Genomic DNA, 13,826 nt, shown 5'->3' on the forward strand with positions numbered 1-13,826 from the left:
GTTTGTGGTCGATCTCCCTTGCAGAAGCTCCTGATCTGGATGGGCTGATTTTGAATAACGGGGAAGCTGCGTATCTGTGCGCTGGCTGGAAACCAGAGTGAAGTGAAAGAAAAGTAAAGACTGGTCCCACGCACACCCGAGTATTGTAGCGGGGAACTTCTCGATACGGTAACAACCACGGTGGATTACAGCAATCTGCTGGAAGGCCAGTGTCAGCCCTCTGGAAATCACAGTTAACGCTCCGCAGGGACAGATACTAGGTCTGTGGGTTGCATTATGAGCGTGATGAGCACCGAGTGGATTTGATACGAGGTCACTGTGCCCATCTGATGGAGAACACAAGAATGTCAACAGCATTACACACGTTACAGGTACATATATGTGACTGTCACCCGACTGTAAGGAGTTAACTGAAGCATGGATTAGCGGTATAGCCTGCAAAAAAGAGAGGAGGCTAAGCAGCTGAAGGAGGTTCAGATAGCCCCTCCAGAGAAGTAGGTCATGCCTGAGGAATCCGGACTTTCTTTTGACCATGTGAAGGTAGAAGGAAAACAGCAGGGATCTGCTGGCTGGGCACACCACATCCTGAAGAGGTATTTCAGCAAACTGAAGCAACCTAGGACAGGATTGCATCCTGAATATCCAATATAATAAACACACAATGACAAATAAACACACAATGACAAACGAGGTGACGCATTCAGAATTCAGATCGCTATCCCAAAGAGAAAACACTTATCTAAGTTTAAGACGATTACCATCAGCCACAACCCTTCCCACGCTGCTCTGCCCCCTCCCAAGTAATATTTCTTCTCCACCACCTATGCTGCATAAACAAGTTAGGTGTTTATATTCTCAATCACTCAGAACTATCTTCTGCAAATAGTACCCTGAGGTGGCTAAAATTGATTACAGAGTCAGGGTGTCAAAATGAAGTAAGAGTACAAGAATGTAAGAATATGAACTGTTTATATTAATCATAAAGACAGTGGAGCTCTGGAAAGGTGCTTTTTATCATTCTATATATAAATAAATACATCACTAAACTGGCAAAGGGAATAAAACCTAAGCCAAGGTTTGTTTTAGTGAGGTAGTTTATGGAGTGTAGTTTCACAGAGTTTTGTAGCAACGCTCCCTCCCAGACATTCGTGACACACTGTGTGCTTTCAAAATGGGCGCTCTTTGCAGCCCCAGTAGATGTTCAGTGTGATAAATTTGCGCTTTGGTGGGAGGTGAGACAGTCAACATTAACGTTAAAATGATCAACAGCAGTCGCCCTGCTAGCACGCTATTCCATGGACAAATTGTTCAGACCCTCCGCAAACTCTGGCCACCCTCGGTCCAGAAATTCTCACCAATTGTGTGTTGAAGGCTTTCTTCAAAAGCAGAAAATCCAGAGACTCCCTGTAAAAAGCAGACAACATGAATTATGAAGAATTATGAAGTAGAAGAGCATAGAAAGTGACCTATGCTGGTTCCCCAGATAACTCCTTCTATCTGCCCTTGCAGGTCAGCTCCCTTCACCTTGCAGCCTTGTATCAACCCCATTAGACGACGTTGTGGGTTCTTTAAATTCCACGTGGGCCTTTGCAGCTCATCATGTCAACAGAGATATTTGGGGGTTGTTTGGGGTTTTTTTAAATAAAATTTGTGTGGGTGACAGCAAAACGGAGTGGGAAGAGCCAGGCGTTGGAGGACCAGTTCTGCTCGGTGCTCTGCACAGCGCATGGGAAGGTTTGCTGCGTGGGTAGCACTACCCGCAAGGAAAAAGGGAGCGGAGCTCCGCTGTGGCGTGAACACGGAGGAAGCGAAGGTGGGAGGGAGATGGTGTGTGTGGATGGGAACACAGGGAAAGCAGAGCGTGTCCTCAGCTGTGTACCACAAGCCGTGGCAGATGGCCCAGTAAGTACTGTATCCACATCCTTGGGTGAGGGATATCAGGGACTGTAGGGTACTTTACCTAGCAGGGAGTCTTTGTTAGGCAAAACTGCGTGCCTGAATAGCATTCAGGTTACAATTAGCACCCGGGGAGCACAGCCACGCCAAGGATGTCTTTCACCGTGTGCTCTACAGAGAGCTAATGAGAAGTGTCATGGGAGACACAGAGTTTAGCTGCGTTAAAAACCAGACCACGCCTGGCCATTTATATGGATGAGAACACCACAATTATAATGCCTGAGCTTGGCTAGTGGAATTGCACACGACATTGATTTCGTAGGCCACGCGCACCGCAAGCAGCCCCGTGTGTACCATGTCTTCTCGCCCCTTATTTCAGAAACACTTTTTGAAGGGGTGTTTCTCAGCCCAGCCCACGTTTTATACAGGCCGTCCCCACTTCCCTGGTTTTCATTCTTCCTTTAAACCATTTTCTTCCTTCCTGCTTTCTGTTTTGTTTGACAAAGGTACTGTGGGTATGTGCTAATGCTGAGCAAAATAAGCAGCACTGGAGCTCAGGGTGGTGATGAGAAGAGCAGGAGAGAATCTCCTTGCCTCTACTAGCTGTTGGTAGTTGCAATGACACTATGCCACAGCCACCTGCCATAGCTCTAGCCATGAAAGAACAGCAAGGGTCAGTGGGGAAGAGGCCTTGGACTGGCATCCTGCTTTGGGCGCTGGAGACAGGGGGTGCTCTGTTCCAGTGGGAGGAGCAGAAGGGTCTGGGAGCATTGGTAAGTCAGAGGAGTCTTCCACAACATTCCTCTCCAGTTCCTCTAGTCCCACCATTGTAAACACAGAGGCAATCTGTTCCGACTTGTCTGTCCTGCAGCCAAGACCACCTGCGGCAGCTGCCCTCTTCTGCTGGGAGCTGGTCAGGAAGGCAACTCGAAGAAGGGAAGGGAGGAGAAGAGGAAGAGGGAGATGGAGACGGAAGGGGAGAGGTGCACCCTCCATCCGTCAGCTGGGTGGGTGAGCAGGGGGCAGCAGCAACCCGTCTCTCCCAACCCAGCAAGGTGTGCTCAAGGGCATCCACGTCTCCCATGTGGAAATTTCTCTGAAAGCTCCACCTGGGGCCTTTACAAAATGGCAGCAAGCCATTTCTGTGCACCACAAGGAGAGTGGAGTAAGCCTGCATGTCCCGCGCCAGCCATAACAATCCCATCGCTCGTCCTCTTCCCTCCCCAGCCGAGAAGCTGCATTCGGGGGGGAAAGCGGCCCTAACCCCCTGCTTTGCCCTCCCTCCCCGCTGAAGACTGAGGAGCGAAGGCGGCCGTACACAATGGCCTGGCGAGGAGCGGCGAGAGGAGGGCCGGCAGCAGCTGTGGAGGCGGCCGGTGCCAAGGCCCAGCCCCACGCAAGGACGGGGCTCTTCAACAACGCCTCGCCGTGGCGAGGGTCCCCGCCACAGCCGGGGGAAACAGCGGCAGCGGCGGGACCGGGCGGCGCTCCGCCACGGGAGGCCGCGGCGGCCGCCACGCCGCGCGCCGCCGTGAGGGGCGAGGGGCGGGGCCACGCGGGGGGCGGGGGGCGCGCGCGTGGGGCGGGGGGGAGGGATGTGACGTGCCGCGCGGGCGCGCGGGGCATTGTGGGAGTTCGCCGCCAGTCCGTCGAGCCGTTCCCCTCGGCCCCGCGGGCGGAGCGGAGCGGAGGCAGCGGGAGCGGGGCCGCCGCCGGCCCACGGGAGACATCTTGCCGCCGGGGGCCGCGCCGTGAGTCACCGCCGCGGGGGGCTCGCCGTGCGGGGAAAGCGGGGGAGTGGGGTCTGTGAGGGGGTCTGCCGCGGCGGGGTGGCACCGGCGGCCCCGAGCCGGCCGAGGAGGGGGTGTGAGGGAGGTGGGGTCCTGCTTTCCCCCCCCCCCACCACCCCTTTCCCTGAGGGAAAAGCGGGAGCGCGGGCCGCGCCGGGGCGGTCTGTCGGTTCTACCTCTTCTTGTGCCTCGGGTGAGGGCAGGACATCCACCCCGCGCCTCGGCGAAATGGTGGCAGCGGGGTGTTATTTCTATTGAATCTTTGTCGGGGCTGCAATGGGGAGGCTGAAGGAGTGCGGGGGGCGCCCCGCCGGCCCTCGCCCCGGACGGGGGGTCGAGGAAGGGCCGAGCCGCGGTTCCTCACGTCTCTCTGCCTTTACACCCACGCACGGGCTCCTTTTTCCTCTTTCCCACCTCGGGTCATCGGGCAGGAGAAGATAATTTAGGGAGACTGCAAAAAGCGCAAGTGAAAAGCAGCAGAACGCCTTTTCAGTGCGTTTCATTTTGGGATGAAGAAACCGTGGCGTAAAAGTTACCTGCCGCATGCGAATGTCTGAATTAAAAAAAAAAAAAAAAAAGCCAAACGACATTTTTAAAACCGTAAGCAAAGGCTTCCAAGAGCGGTAAAAATAAATATTCCGCTGGAAACGGGGGCCCCTTATTCTTTTAGAACTGTCACTTCTTGTATAGCCTGCAATATGTCTGCCTGCAGGATTTGAGCAACCTATACAGACTGTCTCTGGGTGTGGGTGTTTCTCGTAGGGGACTGCAAGCACTGCAGGACGCAGGTGAATGCAGGTTCCTAAGGCTCAGCACAAGGTATATGACAGGAGCGCCTGGATTTAGACCGAAGACTGACGTGTTTGTGTGTGTAGGAGACAGTAAGGGGAGCAAACTGTTTCTGTAACTTATATCTTCCTATAATCCTTTTGTTTTCTCTGTAATCTTTAAAAGTAAGTTGCAGCCAGTCCATGAATTTGCATCTGAAGCCGGCGGTTGGAACCAGCTGGTATGCAAGTGGGGTGGTGTAAAACTGAGGTTGCTTCATTTGTGTTGATGGAAGGAGACTGGTTGTTGAAATATATTTGGATGAGGCTTGTTATTTATCTCTTGACCATACAAACAAACGACCATTTTTTCCCCAGGACTGTGTGTGGCTGTCACTTAGCAACAGGTCTATAGGGAACTTTACAGATCCACTGCCTCCCCCACTCCTAAGAGCAGAAGAAATAAATGAGCTAAGGAGCAAGTGAGCAATTAATAAAGACAGACCCTGTGTCTCTAGGCACAACGCAGGGTTAAAAGATTTAGGTGGGAACAAGGCAATTACAGTTGCTTTGAAAAATATGTTTTAATGCAGTTGGGTACGAGACATTTTGTATCAAGTGATCCCTCAATAACTCCCTGGTGTGTTATGTGGTTTTGTTTTGGGTTTGTTTTTTTTTAAGTGTTCTGAAAGAAAGGAATCACACTGTTGTTTACTTGGTCGTGGTTGCAGGTTATTCTGCTGTGTTATGTACCATAACCTTTCACAGGGAAATCTAGGCCTTCTGGGTTCCTAAAGAGTTACTTTGTGTGTAAGGCATACCCTTCTGATTGCCAGTTAAAGCAAAATGTTGGCAGTGTAGATCAAGCCATAACTGATTTAAAACTAGTAGTAAGACCAAAATTTGGCCTAATGATAGTAATGTAGGAAGAATGCTTAAGCACTGCTTATAGATCAGCATTAGCAAAAAGAAAAATCCACTACTGCAAACTTCCTCTTAAAATAAATCAGCATGTTTAAATTTGTCCTTAGGAGTTGCCTAGTTCTGCAAGTAAAATTTCAATACACAGCAATGAGCTTTGATCAAAGATATTCTCTTGATAATATAGGTGATGTAGTCACATTCCTGAAGAGTGGTCGAAATACTGCACTTTTAAAGAAATTCAGAAGTATTTTTGTATAACTCTGCCAATCAGGATCAAGGCCTGTTGTCAGTTCCGCATAAAAGATAGTCCTGCCCTAACAAGGTTATAAAGCCGGGATGAAGGAGCAGGAATCTAGAACTGATGCCACAGGAGGAAAAAAGTGTCTCGGGAGAGGGAGTATTGACCCAGCGGGCAGTGCAGCGAGCATTAGTTTTTGTCAGCTCAGTGCTTCCTAGAGGTAAAATCGGAAAAGAAACATGCAGGATTTGTGGAAAGAGTGCAGTACTTGCTCACTTGTCAGGGAAAGAGGCTGTAGGCACAGAAAGAGGTTATAGTTCCTTACCCGGACCCGTCCTAAAGAGAGGATGGGCAGGATTCAGCTCGTGGTCCTTGCTCCAGAAGGAGGGATGCTAGAATTGCACCATTTGTGGCCCTCCAGTGGGTCGAGTTCTTGCACTCCTTTCCCTCAGCCGGATAGCGTCTATTTTAGATTTCGTTCTACATCGTGATTCTGCCTTGGAAGCATCCACGTGAATTCTTTATTGCGTTTTTGCTTTCTTCCAAAAATGTCAAGTGGCAAAGAAGTTTTTAAAACGTTCTTTAAAACAGTTTTTGTGAACATCAAATTCATAAATGGTCCAGTGACTTAAGGTTCTATGTCAGATTTTATGCTTCCTACCTGGTATAGAAAAAGCTATAATGTACAAATGGGCTTGATTCCATCCTAGTACTCCCAGCAGTGGTCAGTGAAGACAATTGTATTTATGTTTTCCTGACTATTGGTGGCAGGATGCCCAGCTAAAACTGTTGTCGTGCTCCCAGTGCTGTTCATAGTGGAGGTTTGCGCATTAAGGGGATACTTGTTTTGGGGTTTCAGACCCCTTGTGGGAGGGAGGGAGGGACTCCTCCCTCATGAATATGGTTATCCTGAATTGGTGAATATTGTGAATACGATCCACCTGAATTCAGGTGAATACAACTGTGCGACAGTACTTTGTTTTGCACCCAGATTTTGTGGAAATGTTGTTCCTCTTTTTCCCATCCTTTACATTGTAGCTACGGGACTTCTAGTCTTGCTAATCTTTAATAGGAAGTACATCTACTGGGCATTCCTAGGTGAGGAATGTTCTCTCAGTTTTCCAAGGGAAAATAAATGTATGTATGGTGGTACCTTTTCAGATGAGAAATTGATGTAGTGCTGGGACAGCTGTTTCACAACTGGTTTCACTCCTCTCTCTGTTTCAGACCACAAGGAGTTACTGCTTTGATAAAACATTTAAGCTAAAATTTGAAATCGCATCAGATCAAATGATAATGGAGTGATTGGCTCTTCTTTTATTACTGTCGTACCTAGAAACCACAGTCACAGACCGAGACACTGTTGTGCTAGGCAAGCGTTATTAGAGACCATTTTATACCGACTGTATAAGCGTGCATCTTAAAATATGCCAAACTAGCTTCTGATTAGCCAAGAACAGAGCAAGTTAGTTGTCAAAGCAAATTCAAATGCACCTTTTCAAAAAGAGTTCAGTGAGCGGCTATTATTATAGTACTTAAATAGATTTAACACAGAATGGCGGCACTTACATTGTTAATCTTTTGAAACAGTGGAAACAAAATAGCATTGCAGTTAATCTCTTGTGATACAAAAAGGAACTTTCCAGCTTCGTCTTTGTACTGGAAAGAAGAGAAAAATAATTACTAAATCTTAGTAATTATCCTATTGTAGTAATGGTCTCCTGGAGTCCACTACACTTACTGATGTGATCATGTAGATCTAAATTTAATCATCTGTTTGCTGAGCGCAGTTAATACACCTATGTAAGCCCGTGATCAGAACAGTCCCTGCCTGACAGCAGCAGCATTCATAGCAATTTAAGTCATTAAGAACCAGTACCTGAAAACTATTAGTAGCAAGGGGGTTTTATTACTACTGTTTGATGAAAGTATCAAATTGAGTGAGCTAATGAAGTACTGGTATTTGGAAATTAGGTATCACTTTACCAGGATGTGCAGGCTGTACTTTCAGAATTATGTGATGTTAAACCTTTCAGAAAAACAGATACCTGTACGCATTTTAGGAAGCTGGTATTTGAAAGTGTGGTTTAGTGGAATATCTGTCTTCACATGGAAAGATACAGCCAACCAGCGTTACGACAGCCAATTTCAAACAGAAAAATGTTAATCATGCTGACTTCATTGCTACACCTTCACATTATTTTGTTTATTAGAAACCGTATTTCTGGCTCGCAAAGACCTGACAGCAGAGGAGCCTTGTAGCTTGAATCTTTACTGTGAGCCAAATTAATATACCATCGAATTCTGACTTCTGTGAATTCTGAGATGTTAGAAAGCGGTATGAATCTTGCGATGGCCTTTAAGGGGTTTTGAAAAGGCAGTGAATCAGGTACTAAATTCTGCAACTAGGGCAATCCGTGTCCAAGCACAGCAGAGCCACTGAAGAATATAGCATTCAGTTTGAATCAAGTCAAAGGTGGACTTAGGTAAGTTGACTCCTCAGTGATATCCCCCGATTATCACAGTGATAACTTTGTGAACCGTCACATTGAAATGAAATCATTTTATTGCCAAATCGTTGAAGACTTTGCAAAGTATTTGGTAAAGTTTCTCAGTAATTCCATTGCAAAGGCAGGAGAGGGGAAAGAAAGGAAGGACTGGCACATTGACTGTGATTTTTTTTTTTTTTTTAAATTATCCTGCTCAAATCTTGTCTGAACTATGGCATGTGATAAGGTTCCCTTTGGTTGCCTCCTTCATCTGTTGTCTAGCAGTGACTCAGCAAACAGCTCTGGTTCATTAATGTTGGCAGCATTCCAGAGTTTCTGGTGTTACAAAGATAAACCATTTGAGAACATGTAAGCCACACGGTTTTCTTTGGTTTTTGATCTGTTGCCATGATCTTCACATTTAACTTCAATGCATTTTTTTTTTTTTGTGGCTGTTGCAAGTGAAATGTCTTTCCCTTCTCTTTTGCTGAGGAGAACTAGGAGTAGAGAAGCCACTTTTGACAGCTCGTTGGGCCATCCCTCAGCTCAAAGGCAGGGCAAACAGGTTCTGCAAAGTAATGAATCCATAATTAAGCCTGAAAAAGGTCTTCCATGGCAGGCTCTCTTTTCTCCCCTTCCAAATTACATGGTTGGCAAAATTGAAAGTGGTACTTGAAACTTAATTGGAATTTCCCTCCCTCCACCCCCAACATCTAAAGATACAGTGATTCACTACATGTTGTAGGAAAGGGATCCTTGAGACAGGAAGCTCTGAAATTTGTCTTTATCACATTTCACCTTTAATACTAAAAGTTCCAGAAGTGCTTGCTGTTTTCAATATGCAAGCCCCAAACCTTTCTGGTTCAGGCAAAATTTCTCCTCACAACTAAACTTAAGCTAGAAAGCTCTTCAACGTACAGTGTAAGGGGGTGAGGTTAATTGTCAAGATAGGTCCAGGGTTATCCTCAGTATTGATGAGAGAAATGTGACCAGGAGTATAAAATAAAGGGGGAAGTTAACATCTAGAATTTGCAGAAGTGATAAAATAAGCTTATTGTGAAAGAAACAAATACTCAATTTTCTATATGGGTAAGTGTTAGATAGGCGCAGATGACAGGAGATTACAAGGTATTAAGTAGAAATAGTATGTTAAAGGGAAGAACATCTTCTGAACGCCAGCTGAAAGAGGTTGGAAACTAACAGCAAAGTGTTTTGCTCAAGGGTGATATGGGGGAGGTTGATTTAGCATGACCGATGACAACTGGCAGTATGTAGCATCGCTTTGGATAGATGATATATATCCAGAGACAGCGACATACAGTACACATTTGTTTCGACATATGAAGGAACCACTTCCCTTATTTCTCTATGAATAGTCATTTTATTGGAACTAAAAATGAAAGGGCAGTGCCCTTTCTCTTTCTGTTACCAGCTACATCGTGGCCATCCATGTGTGTCTTCTATTTGGATTTTTAGTTTGGATGAGCTGTGTCTGCTCCAGGTCCTTCAAAGCCTCTTTGGCAGTAATTTGGTATTGCTCCGTGCTTTACTCATACTTTGATCCAAATGTTACAGCAGCTGATGGCTAGGTGACGCTCTCCCAAAGAAAAAAAACCCAGCATCAGGAAATAAGGATTTCTGTGTTCTCCTCCAGCTATTCTCACTATTCCACAAATTTGTAAGCCAAATGGTTAATAGAAGTTTACTGCTTAAGGCTTGCAGGTTTTGCCTAGAAACATTACGTTTTTCACCATTCACCTATCAGTTACAAACTGAAGGAATTATGGGGGAAGGTAGAAGCGCAGGTATTTCTCATGCCCGCTTCCCCTGGTGTCTGATTCAGTGAACGGCTTAACATGCGAGATTAGACATCTGTAGTGTTGATGAAAGTGGATTATGAGTTATGAAAATAAATTCTAGCAGAAAGTCCGTAGCCAACTCAGAGCCACACCCAGCCTTCCTGCTAACAAAGACAGAGCTAACTAGGTGAGAAAATGCAGTTAAATGGAAGGTTTTCGAAATGGGTTGTGAGCTCCAGTTAGGCAGTTTGTCAAGGCAAGAAAATGGGCTTTTGTCCTCTTTGCAGAATAATAGTTGTTACAGAACTGAGTTCACAGCGGAGGAAAGGAGAAGGAGCCCTTTTGATGGCTTCTCCCTTCCAAAGTTTCTGGCCTGTCTTTTGACATCAGTTTCATAAACCTAGTGTCTTTCATCTGAGCCACTAAAATGGGATTATTTTGTTTACCTTTAACAAGTAGTAAGCCCGTAGCATTTGTTTTAGTTAATGTGCCTTGCAAGTATAGACTCTTTGTGGAATGGAGTGTGGAAGTGGAAAGGAAATGTTTGATACTTGTGTTTCTTCATCCCAAGTCTTCATTTGATAGTTACGTAGCCTAAATCTCAGTGACTCATTGAGATTTAGAAGATTGCAGGGCGTGTCAGAACAGAACAGAAGCTGCAAAACTTAGAAGTGGGGTGGTTAACATGTTTTGCCTAATTCTGAGCTCACTCATTTGTCATGGGTTCAGACATACGGCAAATACAGTTAGGTTCATAGGGACAAGGAGGGAATTCAGAATAAGCGAGAGAAAAACAAAAAGGGAAGCAGAGAAATGGTGTGATGGGAAAACAGGCTTAAAGAGGTTTCATTGTGGAGTATATAAACACAGCAGCGAATTTGCATTTGTATTAAGTAGGATTTGTGCAGCAAGGAAAGAACTAGGATGCACAGAGGTATGTGTATCACTGATGCATATGGCTGGTTTCCCTAGAGTTCAGATGCGCGGGAGGGAGGGGGAGATGGGGACTCTCTCCTTCCCTCTGAGTTAATTTCAAAACCCAGTGCATTGCCTAAACCTTCAAAGATACCTCAAGAGCCTGTAAACCCTCCACCTCTTTGGATTTGTCAGCTTCTATTTACAGCCTGAGCAGAAATCAAAGAGAGAATAAAAAAGTATGTTTGACAGCTGTATCAGCAGTAGGTTTCTTCACTGAGATAAACTGAGATACAATTGTCAGATATCTGCTGGGTGTTCCGACCACTGTAAGGAAAGATGGCAGATTGAAGTTCATCAGATTCCTAGAGGGCATGCTGAAGCAGTACAGTCCTCAATGTGGAGATAGCTGGTTTCCGGTAGATTTAAATCTCAAGGGGTTCATTTCAGATCTTTCTAAAAATAGAATGTTTAGTGTACAGGAGATGTATTTTGCCATGCATAGGCCTTTGTTCTGTGTATTCACACATGCTTGAAAATCTACAAGGTGAATACACTTTTTGAAAGCTTTAGCGGATACAATTTTTCCTAGTTAGCAACATGGTTATTCAGAAGCAAAACAGCCCTACCACAGTTGTTCAAATGCTCACTCCAGAGTTTTTCCTGGAGAGCAGAGGGCTGTGTCAGTCTCCTTGCAGAAAGCATCCTCTGCTTTGATGCAGAAGCTCTATTTTCCATTAGGTAGTTGTCACTCTTTGCTCCATTACAGGAACTGGGTTTAATCTGTTAGGAATTTCAGAAAAGTAATTCCAAAGCAGATTTGTAGGAAATAATTTCTGTCTTATATATTTACTGTATAAAATTATGCCAAGATTACAATGGCACGTGAACATTCTGTGGAACATTACTTTAGGTTCTTGTTGTATATACTCTAAAAAGGCAACTTGTCTGTGTGTTTCAAGCACCCAAACGCATTGCCTACCCCAAAATAGCGATTTGTCTTGAAATGCAGTATATGGTATTATAACATCAGTCCTTATTGATAACCTTTTATCTTTTTTTTATTCCTCCTAATATACAGAGTGCTGTCCCAGACCCAGTGCAGACAAAATGTCCAGCAGGGGTGGAAAGAAGAAGTCGACCAAGACTTCCCGCTCCGCAAAGGCTGGAGTCATATTCCCTGTTGGAAGGATGCTACGTTACATTAAGAAAGGCCACCCGAAGTACAGAATTGGTGTTGGTGCTCCAGTGTACATGGCTGCTGTACTGGAATATCTGACTGGTAGGTTTTGCTGAACAATGTGAAATAGCAACAGTGAGAGTAGTAATACAAACTGAATCTGCACAGGGGAAAAAAAAAAAAACCTCTGATGTGTAGATGACTACAAAAGTTAAAGCTGAAGTGCTCTGCTGATCACACATCTAAGCCAAAATCAAGGTACCCCCACCCCTGCCTCTCAGCTTTGATGGCTTTTGTGCATTCCAGCACTGGATTTGCTTTGACCTCTTGTAAACACTCTTCTTCCCCATAGGCAGTCAGAAGGATTCCAGCTAACATCAATGCCTACAGCCTGGGCCTTCCGTGTTGCAGTCCTGCCTGCTCAGATTTTGTGCCTGATGGCTTTGTTTGGGTTCTGATTGTCTGTTAAGCGTATACATTCCTTTTAAATAGAGAGCTTGTCAGTGTTTACACAGGGCTGAGATCGCTTACAGCATTGTCTAAACATTTTTGTTGAATTTACAGATTATTTTTGAGACTACATATGCTGTTTGCAATTTGTTTAGCTGAGTCTGTGTATAAATGCACACCCTGTTCATCTGCCCTGGATCAACGTAGCTTATTTGCTTACATTGGTAGTCCTTTCTCTCTTATCACATCAGAATGAGAACACCTTAAATAATTATCTCATCCTCACAGTGCCTTCTTGGAGGACAAAGTATTGCTTTTCCACCATTTAGAAAGAAGCTTCAAAGGAAGAAAATGCTTTGCTCAAAGACATACACAACTAGACGTGCAAGTAAAGAACTTCACATAGCAGTTCTCCTCTCAAATGAGACTTAAAACATTGCAGGTTTGCCCCACAAACAAGATTACAAAAGTAGTCTTCTAATGGAAGGTTAACCCCAACTATAATAGTGTCAACTATACAGGCTTTTCACATTATTGGGTTGCTTAAAATTAAACACATCTTAAAAAATTGATAAGAATAAACCACCAGTTCAGTCACATTTGCGTGGCTGGATTGACTTGCAAGGGATCTAGCAAAAAGCACAAGTGCTAGGTGGATTAGTGTTTGGAGACAGATTCTGTGAGCGTGACCAAGGAAAAGCTTGAATTGGATCTCATTTATCATAGCAGTGTTTCTTTTTAAAAGTGCATCTGTTTACGTCGGCGTTCTGGCTGCAGCAGATACAAGCCTTTCAAGGGACAATAGTCTTCAAGCTGTAAGGGTGCGCTGAGTCTCTGAGGAAGAGATGCGCTTCATTCTTTCTTTGACTTAAACACAAAGTAGCAAAGCATGTGGTTTAACTTTGCTGGGAGTATTTACAACTGAAGTGACCTGACTGTTAAGACAATTTTAGATACATCTTATAATGGATATTGACATTGAAGAACCAAAACAGGCTGATTTTTTTTCTGTAAAGCTTCTTCCTCCCTTAAAGATTGGTAATGTTAGGAATAATTAGAGTGCTTGTTTTCTGTGAGGTATTAAGGTATTCATATTACATTACTGAATTTTATCATCCATCAAATATCCTTCTTTTTTTTGTGTTGGTTTTGGTTTTTTTTGTTGTTACTTGTTCCCATTCAGAGTTTTCTTTATTTGGGCCTTTTCTTTAAAAGAATGCTTTTAAACTTCATAGATGGGCTTAAAAAATTTAACATTTCCTTCAGCTAGGTTCCTGCTTACAGCAATAACAACTCAAATAAAATGCTTCTTAGGGTGAAGGGTGCTTTGAATGCTGCCCTTTTAAAGAAACAGAACATTACAGGTGAGCTTAAGGCA

The 13,826-nt window shown here is 44.6% G+C and overlaps 1 protein-coding gene across 4 annotated transcripts in view; it reads left to right on the forward strand.

Annotated features, from left to right (window-relative positions):
- Window positions 1-3,487: 3,487 nt before the first annotated feature.
- MACROH2A1 (macroH2A.1 histone) overlaps window positions 3,488-13,826 on the forward strand; it is a 47,238-nt gene continuing 36,899 nt past the window's right edge. For all 4 annotated transcript variants that reach the window (XM_075102890.1, XM_075102892.1, XM_075102891.1 and 1 more), the window contains exons 1-2: window positions 3,488-3,647; window positions 11,900-12,100. In XM_075102890.1, coding sequence (XP_074958991.1) covers window positions 11,929-12,100 — 172 coding nt within the window. In that variant the 5' untranslated portion in view covers window positions 3,488-3,647; window positions 11,900-11,928. The remainder of the gene's footprint in view (window positions 3,648-11,899; window positions 12,101-13,826) is intronic.

This window comes from Phalacrocorax aristotelis, chromosome 8 (assembly GCF_949628215.1).
Source record: "Phalacrocorax aristotelis chromosome 8, bGulAri2.1, whole genome shotgun sequence".
Lineage (NCBI taxonomy): Eukaryota > Metazoa > Chordata > Aves > Suliformes > Phalacrocoracidae > Phalacrocorax > Phalacrocorax aristotelis.